General features: G+C 46.4%; 1 protein-coding gene across 1 annotated transcript in view; it reads left to right on the forward strand.

Moving 5' to 3' along the window:
* The window catches only part of GLS2 (glutaminase 2), a 114,884-nt gene that overhangs the window by 32,305 nt on the left and 62,646 nt on the right, over window positions 1-19,933 (forward strand). Inside the window, exons 5-6 of the mRNA XM_073663637.1 lie at window positions 4,545-4,624; window positions 8,985-9,148. Coding sequence (XP_073519738.1) covers window positions 4,545-4,624; window positions 8,985-9,148 — 244 coding nt within the window. The remainder of the gene's footprint in view (window positions 1-4,544; window positions 4,625-8,984; window positions 9,149-19,933) is intronic.

A 19,933-nucleotide genomic window follows, 5' to 3' on the forward strand; every position in this document is an offset into this window, starting at 1 on the left:
GAAATATCACATGGTCATAAGTATTCAGACCCTTTGCTCAGACACTCCTATTTAAGTCACATGCGGTCCATTTCCTTGTGATCCTCCTTGAGATGGTTCTACTCCTTCATTGGAGTCCAGCTGTGTTTAATTAAACTGATAGGACTTGATTTGGAAAGGCATACACCTGTCTATATAAGACCTCACAAGTAATAATGCCCTCTGTTTGCCCCTTCGACAGTCACAATAACCTGAGTTCCCCTATAACGATAAGTACCCACTTAACATTTAATAATGTCCTGAGCCTCCACTCATGTACAGCTCCTCCCCTCTACACAGTATGATGCTCTCCTATACACAGTATAATGCCCCCTCACTGTATAGTACCCCCCACACAGTATAGTGACCCCTTAGTAACCTCCAAACTGATATCTCCAACACTGTATGATGGCCCCATCAGATAGTCCTCAATATAGTATAATGCACTCCCCATAGGCCTCTGTAGTATAATACACTCCCCATAGGCAGACTCGATATAGTAAAATGCACCCCATAGGCTTCTATAGTATAATGCACCCCCATAGGCAGAGTATATAGTATAATGCAGCCCCATAGGCAGAGTATATAGTATAATGCAGCCCCATAGGCAGTCTATATAGTATAATGAAGCCCCAAAGGCAGTCTATACAGTATAATGAACCCCCATAGGCAGAGTATATAGTATAATGCAGCCCCATAGGCAGAGTATATAGTATAATACTCGCCCATAGGCAGTCTATATAGTATAATGAAGCCCCATAGGAAGTCTATACAGTATAATGCTCCCCCATAGGCAGAGTATATAGTGTAATGCAGCTCCATAGGCAGAGTATATAGTATAATGAAGCCCCATAGGCAGAGTATACAGTATAATGCAACCCCATAGGCAGAGTATATAGTAGAATGCAGCCCCATAGGCAGTCTGTTCAGTATAATGCACCCCCATAGGCAGAGTATATAGTATAATTCATCCCCACAGGCAATCTATATAGTATAATGCACCCCCATAGGCAGAGTATATAGTATAATGCAGCCCCATAGGCAGAGTATATAGTATAATACACCCCCATAGGCACTCTATATAGTATAATGAAGCCCCATAGGCAGGCTATACAGTATAATGCTCCCCCATAGGCAGAGTATATAGTATAATTCATCCCCACAGGCAATCTATATAGTATAATGCACCCCCATAGGCAGAGTATATAGTATAATGCAGCCCCATAGGCAGAGTATATAGTATAATACACCCCCATAGGCACTCTATATAGTATAATGAAGCCCCATAGGCAGGCTATACAGTATAATGCTCCCCCATAGGCAGAGTATATAGTGTAATGCAGCCCCATAGGCAGAGTATATAGTATAATGCAGCCCCATAGGCAGAGTATACAGTATAATGCAACCCCATAGGCAGAGTATACAGTATAATGCAACCCCATAGGCAGTCTATACAGTATAATGCACCCCTATAGGCAGAGTATATACTGTAGTATAATGCACCCCCATAGGTAGTCTATATAGTATAATGCACCCCCCCATTAAAATAAATAAATAAAATACTCACCTCTCCTCCTCATTCTCCGCGCTGCTCCGAGCTCCTGCACATCTTCAGAACAGCGGGCGCCAAGTGATGACGTCATTGCGCCCGGTCAGTGGCGTCAGGCACAGAAGGGACTGATGGGAGAGGGAGCATCGCACTCCCTCTCTCATCATTGAAGTTGGGATGACTGGCGGGGGCAGGGCCGGCTCCAGATTTTCATGGACCCCGGACGAAAGAGTCTCAGTAGGCCCCTTTAATGCTTACCACGATTCATGATGCACAGATACATAAGAGAAATATAGGTATACAACACAGGGCCCAGCCTGCCCCCTCATCCTTCACATATGCCGACATGCACACGGTACGCAGACATGCACGCACACATAATACGCAGACACGCACACTTAGTACGCAGACATGCATGCATACACACACACATATATACACACATACATTACGCAGACCCGCACATACACAAACATATACACAGATACATGCACATACAGACATACGTTCATATTTGAACATAAATTCTTAAAAACACATATAAAACTGACATAAATATATATACACAGTCATGCATGCACACACACACACACACAGGCGCATTAGAACATTAGAAACAAACACTGCTCAAAAAAATAAAGGGAACACTCAAATAACACATCCTAGATCTGAATGAATGAAATATTCTCATTGAATACTTTGTTCTGTACAAAGTTGAATGTGCTGACAACAAAATCACACACAAATCATCAATGGAAATCAAATTTATTAACCAATGGAGGCCTGGATTTGGAGTCACCCCCAAAATTAAAGTGGAAAAACACACTACAGGCTGATCCAACTTTGATGTAATGTCCTCTAAACAAGTCAAAATGAGGCTCAGTATTGTGTGTGGCCTCCACGTGCCTGTATGACCTCCCTACAACGCCTGGGCATGCTCCTGATGAGGTTGCGGATGGTCTCCTGTGGGATCTCCTCCCAGACCAGGACTAAAGCATCTGCCAATTCCTGGACAGTCTGTGGTGCAACGTCACTTTGGTGGATGGAGTGAGACATGATGTCCCAGATGTGCTCAATCGGATTCAGGTCTGGCATTGTCCTGCATTAGGAGGAACCCAGGGCCAACCACACCAGCATATGGTCTCACAAGGGGTCTGAGGATCTCATCTCGGTACCTAATGGCAGTCAGGCAACCTCTGGCGAGCACATGGAGGGCTGTGCGGCCCTCCAAAGAAATGCCACTCCACACCATTACTGACCTACTGCCAAACCGGTCATGCGGAAGGATGTTGCAGGCAGCAGATCGCTCTCCACGGAGTCTCCAGAGTCTCACGTCTGTCACATGTGCTCAGTATGAACCTGCTTTTATCTGTGAAGAGCACAGGGCGCCAGTGGCGACTTTGCCAATCCTGGTGTTCTGTGGCAAATGTCAAGCGTCCTGCACGGTGTTGGGCTGTGAGCACAACCCCCATCTGTGGACGTCGGGCCCTCATTCCACCCTCATAGGGTCGGTTTCTAACCGTTTGTGCAGACACATGCACATTTGTGGCCTGCTGGAGGTCATTTTACAGGGCTCTGGCAGTGCTCCTCCTGTTCCTCCTTTCATAAAGGAGGAGGTAACGGTCCTGCTGCTGGGTTGTTGCCCTCCTATGACTCCCTCTACATCTCCTGGTATCTGCTCCATGCTCTGGACACTGTGCTGACAGACACAACTACCCTTCTTGCCACACCTCGCACTGATGTGCTATCCTGGATGAACTGCACTACCTGAGCAACTTCTGTGGGTTGTACTGTAGAAACCGCCTCATGCTTCTGTACCTCTAGGGGTGAGAGCAATGGAAAAATGAAAAAGTGACCAAAACAACAGCCAAAAAGGATGAGAACAGAGAAATGGTCTGTGGTCACCACCTGCAGAACCACTCCTTTATACGGGGTATCTTGCTAATTGCGCATCATTTCTAGCTGTTTGTGGAACATTAGTATATGGGAGGGGAAAACTTTTCCAGATGGGTGGTGATCATGGCGGCCATTTTGAAGTCGGCCATTTTGGATCCAACTTTATTTTTTTCAATGGGAGGAGGGTCATGTGACACATCAAACTTATTGAGAATTTCATAAGAAAAACAATGGTGTGCTTGGTTTTAACGTAACTTTATTCTTTCATGAGTTTTTACAAGTTTATGACCACTTATAAAACCGTGGGCAAAGCTGAACTAAGGTATATAACTGCCTAGCATCACTACATTGGATATTACTGTATAGCATAAAATGACATGACACAGCATTAGCATAGTATACAATATATACAGTAACAACAGATATTACGTAATCATGTGGTATTTCCGCCCACCTAATAAAGGATAAATCAGTCCAGGACATAACAATGAGGTCCATGTATATAATGTTAGTACATTATTTGTATGAGGGTGGCGGACCTTTCTACTACCCTTTTTCTTACACATTGCCCCATCATCACTTTTCTTTAGTGAAACGCAAATTGGGTACAATACAGTGCACATTATTAGATTCACATGAATATTTCTCTTTTACCATATAAAAGTTTTCATTTTACATTTGTTTGCATCATTTCAGTAAGGATATTTTTGTTTCAAACAAAACAGCAAAAGGACATAAAAGACTAAACAAATAGTAGAAAAAAAAACAACACAGGTCACCTAACTAATGCACTTACAGGATTCAGCGCATCCCCTTAATAAAGACAGAGGCAACACGGGTGCAAAATACTGGATGTTTTTTTTCCACTGGGGTTTCACATACAAAGTTTTTTGCAAAACTTCAGATTACAACGATGCTTGATGTTGATGTTGAAGGTGTCTCAGAATAGTAAGGGGTGGGGTATATCCCTGGGCATACTGCTATGTCATTTCCATAACGGAGGCTCCTGACTCCTGAGCAATGCAGTTAGCACCATTATTGAGAAATTGCTGAACTTTCTTTTATTTCTAACTATTTTTAGGTGGCAAATTATATTCCACAACTCGCCAAAGTGAGCCCTGACCTCTGGGGGGTATCTCTCTGCACAGTGGATGGACAGAGGTAAGAACAAATACAGAAGGTGAACTGTTCTCATTATTAGCATCCTATAGAGTTTTAAACAGAAGTGTTGGATGGTATTCCTTTTGGCTGTGTGATTTGTGCGAGTGGAACACAATAAAATAATGTATTTTACCTGTTGAAACCACATGTCCAAAATCCGAATTTGGAGTAATTTCTCCTAAAACGCGTTTTACTACATGTTTTTTTTTGTTTTTGCATACTAAGTGACCCGGTGAATAGACTCAGGAGGCTGCATCATGCAAATTTAGCATCTTTAAGGGGAACCTGTCACCATGAAAATGCAGTCTGATCTGCAGGCACCATGTTATAGAGCAGGGGGAGCGGAGTAGATTGATATATGATTTTGTGAGAATAAAAATCAGTAAAATCTTTATTTTAATCATTCAAACCTCTGCTCTTTTTGGGCTTTTCGGTCCAGTGGGCGGGCCTATCAGTGATTGACAGCTGTCTCTCTATCCACACTTATATAAAATACTAGCTATTGAGCCCGTTCTACGCCTGGGTGGCGAGCATTTTTATTGGTATATGGTCTCCCATGCTGGTATGTGCTGCCCCCATCCTGGTATTTGTGCTGCCGCCATCCTGGTATTTGTGCTCCCCAATCCTCTTCCCCCATCCTGTTATGTGCTGCCCTCATCCCTATCCTGGTATGCATGGCACGCCTCATCCCTATTCTGGTATGCATGGCACCCCTCACCCTCAATCCTGGTATGCATGGTACCCCTCATCCCTATCCTGGTATGCATGGCACCCCTCATCCCTATCCTTGTATGCATGGCCCCCCTCATCCCTATCCTGGTATACATGGCCCCTCATCCGAATCCTGGTATGCATGGTACCCCTCATCCGAATCCTGGTATGCATGGTACCCCTCATCCTCCAATCCTGGTATGCATGGTACCCCTCATCACCCAATCCTGCTATGCATGGTACCCTCACCCGTGCTATGCATGGTACCCCTCAATCCTGGTAAGCATGGCACCCCTCTTCCCCCAATCCTGGTATGCATGGCACCCCTCATCCCCAAGCCTGGTATGCATGGCGCCCCACCATCCCCAATCCTGGTATGCATGGCACCCCACAATCCCCAATCCTGGTATGCATGGCACCCCACCATCTCCAATCTTGGTATGCATGGCACCTCACCATCCCCAATCCTGGTATGCATGGCACCCCTCATTTCAAATCTGGTATACATGGCACCCCTCATCCCATCCCTGGTATGCATGGCACCCCATCTCTCATCCTGGTATGCATGGCACCCCTCATCCCAAATTTGATATACATGGCACCCCTCATCCCAATCCTGGTATGTATGGTACCCAATCCCTCATCCTGGTATACATGGCTTTCTCATCCCGAATCCTGGTATGTATGACCCCCTCTTTCCTATCCTGGTATGCATGGTACTCCTCATCCCCCAATCCTGGTATGCATGGTACCCCTCATCCCACAATCCTGGTATGCATGGTACCAATCATCCCACAATCCTGGTATGCATGGTACCCCTCATCCCACAATCCTGGTATACATGGTACCCCTCATCCCAATCCTGGTATGCGTGGTACCCCTCATCCCCCAATCCTGGTATGCGTGGTACCCTCACTCCCAATCGTGGTATGCATGGTCCCCTCATCCCCAATCCTGGTATGCATGGCCCCCCTCATCCCACAATCCTGGTATGTATGGTACCCCTCATCCCCCAATCTTGCTATGCATGGTACCCTTCATCTCCCTATCCTGGTATGCGTGGTACCCCTCATCCCCCAATCCTGGTATGCGTGGTCCTCTCACCCCCAATCCTGGTATGCGTGGTCCCCTCATCCCCCCAATCCTGGTATGTGTGGTCCTCTCATCCCCCCAATCCTGGTATGCGTGGTCCCCTCACCCCCAATCCTGGTATGCATGGCCCCCCTCATCCCCCAATCCTGATATGTATGGTACCCTCATCCCCAAATCCTGGTATGTATGGTACCCCTCATCCCCAAATCCTGGTATGTGTGGTACCCCTCATCTCCCAATCCTGGTATGTGTGGCCCCCTCATCCCCCAATCCTAGTATGTGTGGGCCCCTCATCCCCCAATCCTGGTATGCATGGTCCCCTCACCCCCAATCCTGGTATGCATGGTCTCTTCTTCCCCAATCCTGGTATGCATGGCACCCCTCATCCCCCAATCCTGGTATGGGTGGCCCCACTCATCCCCCAATCCTGGTATGCATGGCCCCACTCATCCCCCAATCCTGGTATGTATGGTACCCCTCATCCCCCAATCCTGGTATGCATGGTACCCCTCATCCCCAAATCCTGGTATGTATGGTACCCCTCATCCCCCAATCCTGGTATGTTTGGTACCCCTCATCCCCCAATCCTGGTATACTTGGCCCCCTCATCCCTCAATCCTGGTATGCATGGTCTCCTCACCCCCAATCCTGGTATGCATGGTCCCCTCATCCCCCAATCCAGGTATGCATGGCACCCCTCATCCCCCAATCCTGGTATGTATGGTACCCCTCATCCCCCAATCCTGGTATGCATGGTCCCCTCATCCCCCAATCCTGGTATGCATTGTCCCCTCACCCCCAATCCTGGTATGCATTGTCCCCTCACCCCAATCCTGGTATGCATGGTATGGTACCCCTCATCCCCCAATCCTGGTATGTATGGCCCCCTCATCCCCCAATCCTAGTATGTGTGGGCCCCTCATCCCCCAATCCTAGTATGTGTGGGCCCCGCATCCCCCAATCCTGGTATGCTTGGTCCCCTCACCCCCATCCTGGTATGCATGGTCCCCTCACCCCCAATCCTGGTATGGTACCCCTCATCCCCCAATCCTGGTATGGTACCCCTCATCCCCCAATCCTGGTATGTGTGGCCCCCTCATCCCCCTATCCTGGTATGTGTGGCCCCCTCATCCTCCAATCTTGGTATGTGTGGCCCCCTCATCCCCCAATACTGGTATGTATGGTACCCCTCATCCCTTTCACGCTGCACACATACAAAAAAAATAAACACTTATACTCACCTTTCTTCCCTGTGCTCCAGCACTGCTGTGTCCTGTTCTGCGGGGGCCGGGGGAGGAGTGTGGCGCCGGAGCACCGCGCTGTCTGGCGCCATTTTGCTGAAGACACATTGTAAATGTGTCTTCAGTAAAATGGCGCTGGATAGCGCCATGCGCATGCGCCGATTCCGACGCCTTCAGTCCTCCCCCGGTCTCCGGTCAAAAGAGAGGTGCCGCGGAAACGCTCCTCCCGGTCAGGTAAGTATGTAAGTATGGCGCCGGAGATGGCGGTATGTGTTCAGTGTCTACGTATACCGCGATCTCCGGCGTCATACACTCCTCTTACCTGTAACGGCTCCAGGCGTTCTTCTGTCTGGAGCCAGACTGCGCGTCGCGTATGCGCAGTCTATAAAGGTTTCAGACAGAGGGACGCTTGGCCGGTTATATTATAGATAATAGGATGCTATACTGTGTCTCTGTATGGCATCCAATTTTTTTTTACGCACTCATAGAATTGAATGGACGAGTCTCATCCGAATTATGGAAGAAACTATTGCATTCTGCGATTATTCTCACACGCAGATTCGATTAGATAAAAAAACATTCATCTGCACTGCCCCATTGAATAACATTGGTCCAAGTACGGTCCGTTTTTTTCAAGAACATAACTTGGACTAAAAATTCGGTCGTGTGAACAAGCCCTAACTATTAATTTAAAAAGACCATTTGATGCACTGTTGTTTCGTCTGACCTCCAACAAATACTGCATCCTCTGGTTATTGCATAACAGGTTGCAATAAAGAATTTGGAATTCATTTTTGAGCCATGATATGCTGATATTCCCTGTGGGGCCAGTAAAGAAAAAATGAAAGGGGTTCTCTTTTTTTTTTTCATTTAAGGTTTTGAACAGTTGAATGTGATTTGAATGCTGCCTGTGGATTTCATGGACCCATGGACTTGTATGGGTAATTTTGATGTATGACTTGGATTGAAAATGTCCATGTCTCGTGATTGTTTGCGGGCAGCGGACCACTTGGTCCACAAAAGAACACGGACATATGGACAGCCCATAGGCTATAATGGGAACGCTCTCTATTCTTGAAAAATACAAATAGAAAAATATTGCTGCAAGAAGTCATATGAAAGCCTATAGGTCAATATGAAATACACAAAACAACACCTTGGCGTTTTGGCCTCTTATTTTGCATTATTTTGGCCTGTGCCAATTTTTCAAAATCTTGCATGCTGTAGGTATGGCTAAGGAATTATAAATAGATATACAGGATATTCCAGGCAGATATAACAATTTTATTTAATCAAACTATGTTCTCTTCTTTAAGGTATTCAGTAGGAGACACTGAGGTCCCATTATGCCTGCAATCATGTGTGAAGCCATTAAAGTATGCCATTGCTGTGAATGACCTGGGAACAGGCTACGTCCATCAGCATGTTGGCAAAGAGCCCAGTGGCCTTCGTTTTAACAAGCTTTCACTTAACCAACAAGGTAAGAGGTCCGCTTTGCATGGAAGCCATGATGTGTCTAGACAGTATGTACCGTTATTTGCAAATATAAAACACATCTTAATAAATAGGTGTATGAGACAGGTCTGCATTTACTTAGTTGTCCACTCTAGTAGGGTCACTAGTGTTGATATATACTTTTTCACATAAAGTTCACATTCGTCTTCACGTGATATCCTGGAAAAAATAAATAAAAAATACTTTTTGATTGTTTAATAGAAGCTCCCCCACTCCAAGAAGACAATCTGTTTATTTAGATTTTATTTTCATTTTACTATAAATGATTTTCAATTTTAGGACATTTGCCACAAGCTATTCCTACTGCTTTAATGTGGGAAATGTAGGTTAATAAACTTTCATTTAAAAAAGAAAAACGGTCTGTACAAGTACACCCGGAAGTGTAGTGAGATTGACTTCAGTGAGTATGAGAGAGCATTGTGATGTGCACACGCTGTCTGCTGACTTCAATTCCACTCCTCACTGAAGCCACTCAAGCGGTGGCCAAAGATAGGCAGGAAGCAGGTATCAGAACGCGCCCACAGCCAATTGTGTGCGCACCCCCACTGACACGTGGAGCATATTGCTGCTCTCCTACAGTGTCGGTGCACAAGTGCAGACACGAAAACTGATATTAGACAGCGCTCGCTCTTACCATCGGAGCGCGGTCAATCAAGACAAGGGACTGGCTTTAATATGGAAATAGGAAGTCGTAACCGTGCACCAAGGCATAGGCCACGTTAAGGGAGCACAGAGGCACCTTCATTTGCATATTTGTGGCGCCCCTGAGGGTTCAGTCGCCACAGAGGTACTGCACCTCACCCAGAGGTGTGGTGTTTCGTCCTCTCAGGTAAGGAGGGAGTGCTGCCCGGAACCCCAACACCCACATTCAACACTACACTACTCCAGGCCGGCTGGAAGGGCAAGATGCATGTGCACAGTGCTGAGCCCTGTCCCTGGCTGGAGTGGGGGGAACCAAAGGTAGGGGGAACCAGTAGTGGGTGTGGGTGGAGGAAGCAGTTTAGGGGAGCACCATAGTAGTAGGTATTTAAAGGGAGGCCATCTTAGGGTGGCAGGTCAGTCAGTGAGAGGAGAGAGTGAAGACAGTCTGGGAGCAGAGTCTCCTTAGGAGCTCTGCTCCAAGAGTAGGGCCTAGTGCTAAAGGCCCAGGAGGGGAGCCAGAGGAGGAAGGCTCCGTTCTATTGAAGGGATCCTAGGGGGTACAGCGAGTGCAGGACGGCACCCGTACGCCCCGAATCTGTCAGAAGACAGAGGTATCAGGCCGCAAGAAGGGGACCGGCCCTTGGACCAGCCGTGTTACTCCAGGTCTCGGATGGAAAAAACGGAGGCTTCTGGCTTTTATAGTTCAGTTGCCAAAGCCTCATTCTAGTCACCGTGAGGGTCAAGCAGGTCCGGGAACTCCAGTTTGACAGGAGGGACTTCAGAGCACCCGAGCGGGACTGTGAGTGGGGAAGCGCAGGGCAGGAGGGAGAAGACCCAGCGTGAAGACGGTCTAGAGAGGAACATAAGAAAGCGGGGTTCCGTTAAGTGCTCCTAATCTACCTGAGGAAGAGCTGAACACCCGGTGTGGTGAACGCAGCGCGACGTGGGACGCTGGCACCCGCGCAGTGTATCAGTGGAACGTACATGAGAACTGTGAGTAAAGACTCGGATGACTGCACCGCACTGCCTCTGTCCATTATTTCAGCTGTGCCATCTTTCCCCCTGCACTACAACGCCCAGCACAACCAACAATATCTACACTGCCCTGGAGCTAGCTCTTCCTGTGGAGAGCCACACCATCCCTGCTGCCGTAACATCAGCTTCAGAGGACTGCTCCGCAGCGGCGGCTCCCTTTGGCCGCATTCCACAGGTAGCGTCACGAACTTTACAAATCCCCTATAAATAATTCCCCTTTTTTTTATTGACCGCCCTGGGTCACGGACCGGGCCAGCCGCCGTGATATCCCCCACCAGCATCCATAGGCCCGGCTGCCGAGTAACCCCCACGGCCCAGGGGGCGCGTCATATTAAGTACAAGATTTTTCAGCAAATATTAAATTAATCTGTATATGTCTGGTATGGTATGATTTTTATAAGGGCTATGTCCCCTATGTAAATGTTCATACAGTTTAAAGAGAGCCATGAAAATGCCATCCAATCTGCAGACAGAATGTTATAGAGCAGAATGAGGAGATCAGATCGATATAGATTTGTGAGAAAAGATTCAGTATAACTTGCATTTAATCATTTAAACCTCTGTACTTTCTGGGATTTTTGGTCTGGTGGGCGGGCCTATCAGTGACTGACAGCTTTCTCTGCATGCACTGTTATACAAAAAAAGCTGTCAGTCACTGATGGGCCCGCCCACTGGACTGAAAATCCCAGAAAGAGCGGAGGATTAAATGATTAAAACACAGATTATACTGAATGTTTTCTCACATAAATCTATATCAATCTTCTCAGCTTTTCCTGGTGTATAAAATGGCGAGTGCGGAATGGATGGCATTTTCATGGTGACAGGTTCCCTTTAACTTGCAATTTAGGGGTAACGGACTCCTTTTAAAGCCCCTTATATGCTCTTTAGTAAAGGTATTTAAAGTGTTAAAATGTACTAAAACATTGTTAGAGTTAAAATTAAAAGTTAACATGTCAGAACACTTTTTACAGCAGTGATTAATTGACAGGTCTGCTTGCACAAATAGTAGTTTAGGACAAATATTAGCCATCTGTAATTATAGGGTAATTATAAGGAGTATTCCGCAATGTCTGCATTTGGCATGTTATGATGTTAACGCAATGACATCATCATCTGTATAGATGGCTGATCCCAAATATCTTAAGGCTCCATTCACACATCCGAATTTCATGTTCACATACACATACAACTTCTTTTAATGACTAGCACACAGACACACAGGGGATAACTGAAGGTCCATAAAAACAGCAGAGACATGTCCAATTTTGGTATATTTTGCAAATAAAATTCGCCCCCATTGAAGTGCATGCGTCTGTGAAAAAGATGACAGCACACAGATGTAATCCATGTTGCATCCTAGTGCTGTCCTTCTATCAATGACTGGCTGCTAGAAAAAAAACAGCTTGGGAATCCTCCATCTTTTTTTTCTCTCATGCGAGAAAAATGGATAGCAAGATGATGATAAAAATGAACACGCTGACAAAAACGGGTCCAAATTGGTCCATTTTATGCAGACAAAAAAATTGTGCTATGTAAATAATGAGTTGTCACTCAGCTTTACATTTGAATTTCTAGGCCTTTTTTATTATTAAAAACATGTAAAGTTATAAGTATTTTTGTATTTTTTTTTATTTTTAAGCAACTGTAAAGCTGGAGCTGGAGCATTCACATACAGAGTCAATGACGCAAACTGAATCTTTGCCTCCTATGTAGGAAAGTCTACATACTATCCTGATATTTGTAACATTTTCAGGATTGCTGAAGTGACGGATTATTGAATATTCTCTGGGCTGCAGCACATTGTGATGTCCTATTGCAGAGCCCGAGGAAGCGGTGAATGGCACAGATATTCTAAGACAGGAAGGAGATTCCTTATCATCACACCAAAAAACGCAGCGTCTTATGGTTCTAGCAAAGTGGATGGGATTTATAGGAATCTCCTGCCCACTGCACTTTAAAACCACAGTGTCAAGAATGCAATAAAAACGCATGTAAAAGCATCTAATTTACCTAAAGCTGCATTCACTTGATGAACTTTTCAAGTTGTCTTGATGTTTCTGCACTTATTATGTAAATTAAGTTACTCGCGTTTTATTCATTGCGTTTTTTAGTGAGTTTTTTAACATGTGTTTTTACCACTGCGCTTTTTGCCTTTTTTGGAATGTCATGTTGTAATTAAAGCTGCTTTGTTTTTGATACTACCTGGTATTTGGCTTTGACAAAACTTAATTGACATAGTCACGGGCAGACTACATGTGTTTTTAATGCGTTTCTGCTGCAGAAACACACTAAAAACAGATGTGCGTTTTTTACCTGCAGATTTTCCCCATGTAATGTAAGTCTATGGGAAAAATCGGCACAGAAAACTCTGTGTACCCGTAAGAGCAGTTGACATGTTGCGGATTTGAAACTCGCACCGCAGGTCAATTCACACTGAGTAAAAAAAGAGATTTCTATAAATCCCATCCATTTTGCGGGAACTGTAAGATTTTGAGTTTTTGACGCAGCGAAAATAAGCAGCTTCAAAAAGTCACCAAAACTCATCAAGGGAACACAACTTAATAGGTGCAGAAAAGCTGGAGAAAATCTACAACAAAACTCACCAAATATTCATCGTGGGAAAGTAGCCTAAAGAGACACAACACTGTAAATCTTTGCACTAATTGTAGACACAGCCCCATCATTACTCTGTAATGCAATACTACACATCAGTTAGAACGTTTTCTTAGCTCAAACCAGCTGCAGGGAGCTGAAACCAAATGTGGCTGCTGATCAAAACCGGCTCAGAGTGATAAGTTCATATATCTATGGTATATGGCTCTTTTACATGACTTGTGTTAAAGGACAAGGTGAAACCTGGTAATCCAGTTACTAACATTGCACGTGACCGTAATGAAAAATAATATGTCTGCTGAAGTTATTGTCACTAACTACAGGCTGAAACAAGCATACACTATGTAGGGTTATATACACTATATAGACAACATATGTACCCACAGTAAATGTATATAACAAACAAAAGCTGTATACTGCACTCACCAGGCCAGCTCAATTAGCTCTCTCTCTCTCTCACTATATATATATATATATATATATATATATATATATATATATATATATATATATATAAAAGTGATGAGCGAAAATGCTCGCTACTGCTCGGTGCTCGCTCGAGCATCTCACTGCTCGAGATGCTCGGCCCTCGCCAAGTATTTCCGGGTTGCTCGGGCGGGTTTGGCGCTCTTTACAGAGCCAATGAACATACAGGGATTGCCTGCCGTGCACTGTAATGCGGTAGCCATGTTGGTTGTGGGCATTACAGTGATTGGCTGGCCGCACAGCGTCATCAGGTCTATATCAGATCTGGCGCCGCTCTGCTCGTCACAGTCACTCCGGATCAGACAGTGTAGGGAGAGCTGCTGCTGCTGCATCAGGGACAGATTTGCTTGTGTATTAGGTAGTGTAGGGAGAAAAACCGTACATTACACATATCCATCTTAACAAACAGTCCTTCTGAGGACTAATCCATCTGCAGAGATATCAGGCAGGCAGGGTATATAGGCAGGCAGGCAGAGTATATAGCAGACTGCAGTGCACATAGCACAAGAGGCTCCATTCCAATTCTTCCTTCTGCTGCTGTTAGATATTTCTATACAAAGGCCCAGGTCTCAGGGGCCAGGAATACTTTTCTTTGGATCTTAATCCTCATTATTTGCTTAAAAAGCAATCCTTAGAACACCGTTTTTTCTGCACCATTAGCTTGTTGGCACTGCAGAATACCACCAGGTCATTTCCATATTAGAGTGCAAGAAATCCAGCTATTTAAAACTGTGTTTTCTCAGTCAAATGGATCACATATACGTTGTCAGAAAATACTGCCATTTCTGGCCTCCATTAAAAATTTCTTTTAGTGTCAGTGAAGCAATTCACAGCAGTTTGCTGTTCAAACTACTTACCTACAGGCCAGGTATTTAAAACCGTGTTTTCTCCATCACACGGATCACATATAAGTTCGCTACAAACACAGTCATTTGTAGTGAGCGTGGAAGATACTGTCCTCCATTTAAAATGGACAAGGCTCGTGGCAAGGGACGGGGAACTGGATGTGATGGTAATGGTGTATGCAGAGGCCAAGGACAAAGCCGTGGGCAAGCCGAAATTGTGCCACAAAAAACACCCACATCTTCTCGCCTGACCTTCCTGTCCCAATGTCTAGGGGACCGCAGCACACCACTATTGAACCCAGAGCAGTGTCAAAAGGTTGTTAGTTGGATAGTGGATAATGCTTCCAGTCACTTAGCAAAACCACCACCACCCTGTCTTCCACACAGTCAAGTCTCACTAGCCGTGAGTCTGGACTGCATATTCCTCACCCTGATCCTCCTTCCTCCCACCATGCCGAGTACCCAGAGACAACTGATCCCACACTTGGACACTCTGAAGAGCTGTTCACTTTTCCATTTATAGATTTGGGCCTCTCGCCCGGTCCACTTGAAGCGAGGCTAGAGGAGATTGCGTGTAGCAATGCCCAAATATTTGAGCAGCCACGGTCACACGAAGGCGACGGTGGGAAAGTGCCACAAGAGGTGGACGATGATGAGACACAATTGCCAGAAAGTCAGGTGGAGGACCAGGGTACAGAAGTGGAAGACGAGGTGGTGGATGATATAGTAACTGACCCAACCTGGCAGGAGGACATGCAGAGCGAGGACAGCAGCACACAGGGGGAGGGAGGGAGAGCACCCCAACAGGCAGGAAGAAGCAGGGTGGTGGCCGCAGACAGAAGACAGGCAACCGTTCCCCGTAACACCAACACGAAGGAAGTTGCCAGTACAACTGTTATGTCTTCCCGAGTCTGGTTGTTTTTTAAAGACTCTGCCGATAACCCCAAAAAGGCCATTTGCACCACCTGTCAGGCCAGCATCAGCAGGGGCGGCAAAACGACCAGCCTGACCACCACCAGCATGATCAGGCACATGGCAGCAGAGCACCTGACTTTGTGGTCCGAACATCAGGGTCCAGGAACAGTGTCTTCAGGTAGCACCATTGCTTCTTCCGCTGTTGTGCATGCAAGCCAATCCCCTGTCCATGGTGCATGCGAAGATGCCTCTTGCCGTGCACCTGTCGTTGCACACTCTCAAGTAGCAGCATCAGGAAGCACGTCCATGTCCTTGTCCCAGCGCAGCGTTCAGTTGTTCATACCCCAGTTCTTGGAACGCAAGCGCAAATATGCAGCCAACGCCCCACAGGCCACACTACTAAATTCTCACATTTCACGACTGCTTGCGCTGGAAATGTTGCCTTTTAGGCTTGTGAAGACAGAAGCATTCCGCAACCTGATGGCGGCGGCCGTCCCTCGGTACTCGGTCCCCAGCCGCCACTATTTCTCCCAGTGTGCCGTCCCCGCATTACACAAGCACGTGTCCCAAAACATTAGCCGTGCTCTCAACAACGCAGTTACCGGGAAAGTCCACCTAACCACGGACATGTGGACAAGTGCTTGTGGGCAGGGATGGTACATCTTGCTGACGGCACACTGGGTTAACATAGTGGAAGCTGGGACCCAGTCGGACCTTGGGACGGAACACCTCCTCCCGACGCCAAGGATTGCGGGCCCTAGGTCAATCAGGGTTGCCCCCACGGTCTACAGCTCCTGCACCTCATCCTCCTCCTGCTCTTCAGCCTCTATCTCCAAAATGACCACATCAGTCACAAGCTGGAAGCACTGCAGCACTGCCTCGGCCAAGCGGCAACAGGCTGTGCTGAAGCTAATATGCTTAGGTGACAAACCGCACAATGCTGAAGAGTTCTGGACAGCTCTGAAAGAGCAGGCAGATCTGTGGCTCACCCCGCTGAACCTACAGCCAGGCATGGTCGTGTGTGACAATGGCCGGAACCTGGTGGCGGCTCTGAGGCGAGGAGAGCTCACACACGTACCATGCCTGGCCCATATGCTTAACCTCGTGGTTCAGCGTGGTTCAGCGGTTTCTCAAATCCTATCCGGAGCGGCCGGATCTGCTTCTTAAAGTACGCCGCCTGTGTGCCCATTTTAGAAAGTCAGCTACAGCTTCCACCGCCCTAGCCGTGTTTCAGCAGCGTTAGCATCTCCCGGCTCACAGACTGGTGTGTGATGTCCCCACGCGTTGGAACTCTACACTGCAGATGTTGGGAAAGATTTGTGAGCAGAAGAGGGCAGTTGTTGAGTACCAGCATCAACAAGGCTGTCGGTATTCAGTTCAGACTCCACAGATAAGACCTCAGGAGTGGACATGGATGTCAGACATATGTACCATCCTCCAAAACTTTGAGGACTCCACCAAGATGGTGAGCGACGATGACGCCATAATTAGCGTCACCATCCCGCTTCTCTCTCTTCTGAAATGCTCTCTGCTCACAAAGAGGATGCATTGCAGGCGGAGCACAATGAGATGGAGCAAGGAACCATACAGGGTGATTACACACAGCCAAGCCTCATCTCATCCCAACATGGATTGGGTGACAATGAGGAAGAGGAGGAGGAAGGACAGGAGCTAGTTTCATGCACTTTAGACGGTACTACCTGCACAGCTGTCATACCGTCTGTTCAGCGTGGATGGCCAGAGGACAGAGAGGAGGAGGAGAGCATGGTCAGTCATCCTCTTGGTGAGGACACGGAAGTCTTGCATGTTAGTAGTCTGGCACGCGTGGCTGAGTTTATGTTACGCAGCCTTTCCCATGACCCTAGCGTTCTCAAAATTTTGGGTGACAGTCATTACTGGTTGGTGACACTTCTAGACCCACGCTACAAGGAGAACTTTATATCTCTTATTCCTGAGGCGGACAGGTGTACAAAAATGGGGCAGTACCAGAAGGCCCTTGTTGCGGAACTATTAAAAAAATTCCCATCTGAAAACGCTGGCGGCAGAGGGCACACTTCGTTGGACAACCAAGGAGTACAGGCGAGAGAGACACAACTTCAATCCAGCAGAGGCAGGGGAACACTGTCAAAGTTTTGGGAGAGTTTTCTCAGACCCTCCCATCGCACAGGCCCTGAGGCGCGGGGTACTCTCACAAGGAGTGCAAAGTTTGGGAAGGTGCTGAGGGAGTACCTTGCCGACCGTACCAACGTCCTCCGTGATTCCTCTGTGCCTTATAATTATTGGGTATCCAAGCTGGATACGTGGAATGAACTGGCTCTCTATGCCTTCGAGGTCCTGGCCTGCCCTGCCGCCAGCGTTTTATCAGAGTGGGTTTTTAGTGCCGCTGGTGGAATTAGAACTGATAAGCGCATCCGCCTGTCAACTGAAAATGCTGACAGGCTGACTCTTATAAAAATGAACAAGTGCTGGATTGGGCCTGACTTCTCAACACCACCGAATGATAGCAGCGTAACATAAACTCAAATCCAGTGTCTTTTCTTGGAAGGTGTATTCCCATGCACCTTTTCACACCCACACATGGGTATACGCTTCCTGATTTTGGCTATTTGCTCTTGTTCTCCTCCTTCTCCTCATCCTCCACCACCATATCACCAGGGTGACCGTGGTCCGTGATGCATCACCCACAAAATTTTTTTAAAGGGTGTTTATGATGCCCGTAAAAAAATTTTTTTATACAGTATGTTCATGTATACCCCCCAGGGGTAAATGTTTGTCAGCCCATACATTTAGTGCATGGGCATTACAAGTATAGGAGGCCCACTCCTTTCTAATGGGAACATTTTTTTATGAGGCCCTCCTCCATGTCTCTTCCAAGGGTCATTGAAGTGCCTCCAAATTTTTGGCAGCCCTTGCATTCACTGCATAGGCCAACACTATGGGAGACTCTCTCCTTTCTAATGGGAATTTGTCGTTACTGTGGCCCTGCTCCGTGTGTCTTTAAATTCTTAGTGGGGTTTTTCCTAAAATTGATCAGCCGTTGGACTCACTGCATACCCTATAACTGTATAGCAGACCCTCTCCTTTCTAATGGGAGCATGTCATACGTACCTTGTTACTGTGGCCCAGCTCCGTGTGTCTTTAAATTCTTAGTGGGGTTTTTCCTAAAATTGGTCAGCCGTTGGACTCACTGCATACTCTATGACTGTATAGCATGCTCTCTCCTTTCTAATGGGAACATGTCGTACGTACCTTGTTACTATGGCCCTGCTCCGTGTGTCTTTAAATTCTTAGTGGGGTTTTTCCTAAAATTGGTCAGCCGTTGGACTCACTGCATACCCTATAACTGTATAGCAGACCCTCTCCTTTCTAATGGGAACATGTCGTACCATGTTACTGTGGCCCTGCTCAGTGTGTCTTTAAATTCTTAGTGGAGTTTTTCCTAAAATTGGTCAGCCATTGGACTCACTTCGTACCCTATAACTGTATAGCTGACTCTCTCCTTTCTAATGGGAATTTGTCGTTACTGTGGCCCTGCTCTATGTATGTTTAAATTCTTAGTGGGGTTTTTCCTAAAATTGGTCAGCCGTTGGACTCTCTGCATACCCTATAACTGTATAGCAGACCCTCTCCTTTCAAATGGGAACATGTCGTACCTTGTTACTGTGGCCCTGCTCCGTGTGTCTTTAAATTCTTAGTGTTTTTCGTTCCAAATTTTGGCAGCCCTTGCAGTCACAGCATGGGCATTACCACTATAGGAGACCCGCTCCTTTTATAATGGGAACATTTTTTTTACTGAGACCCTCCTCTATGTCTCTTCAAAGGGGTATTGGGTTGCGTACAAATTTTTGGCAGCCCTTGCAGTCACTGGATACGCAATAACAGTATAGGAGACCCACTTGTTAATAATGGGAACAACAAAGCATAGCCGGCTGATGGTTCTCTAACAATAGCTAGGGCCGACTGCTGGTCTTTTAAGAATAGTAAGGGCCGTCTGATGTCCCTATAAAAATAGGCTTTATAACTTTCAGAGTCCCTCCATCATAAATAAAACAGGATGTGTCTGATGATATGTCACACACCACATTGCCAGATAAGGTTGTAAAATGTTAAAATGACATTTCCCGGTGAATGCATTTGTCTTAAAAAATAATGTTAAACAAAACAAAACAATAGGATCTTTCTTTAGTATAAAAAACAGTGTCACCAATTTAACC

The sequence above is a fragment of the Phyllobates terribilis genome, unplaced genomic scaffold (genome assembly GCF_046119375.1).
Source record: "Phyllobates terribilis strain yellow unplaced genomic scaffold, ASM4611937v1 Scaffold_2__4_contigs__length_985480577, whole genome shotgun sequence".
Lineage (NCBI taxonomy): Eukaryota > Metazoa > Chordata > Amphibia > Anura > Dendrobatidae > Phyllobates > Phyllobates terribilis.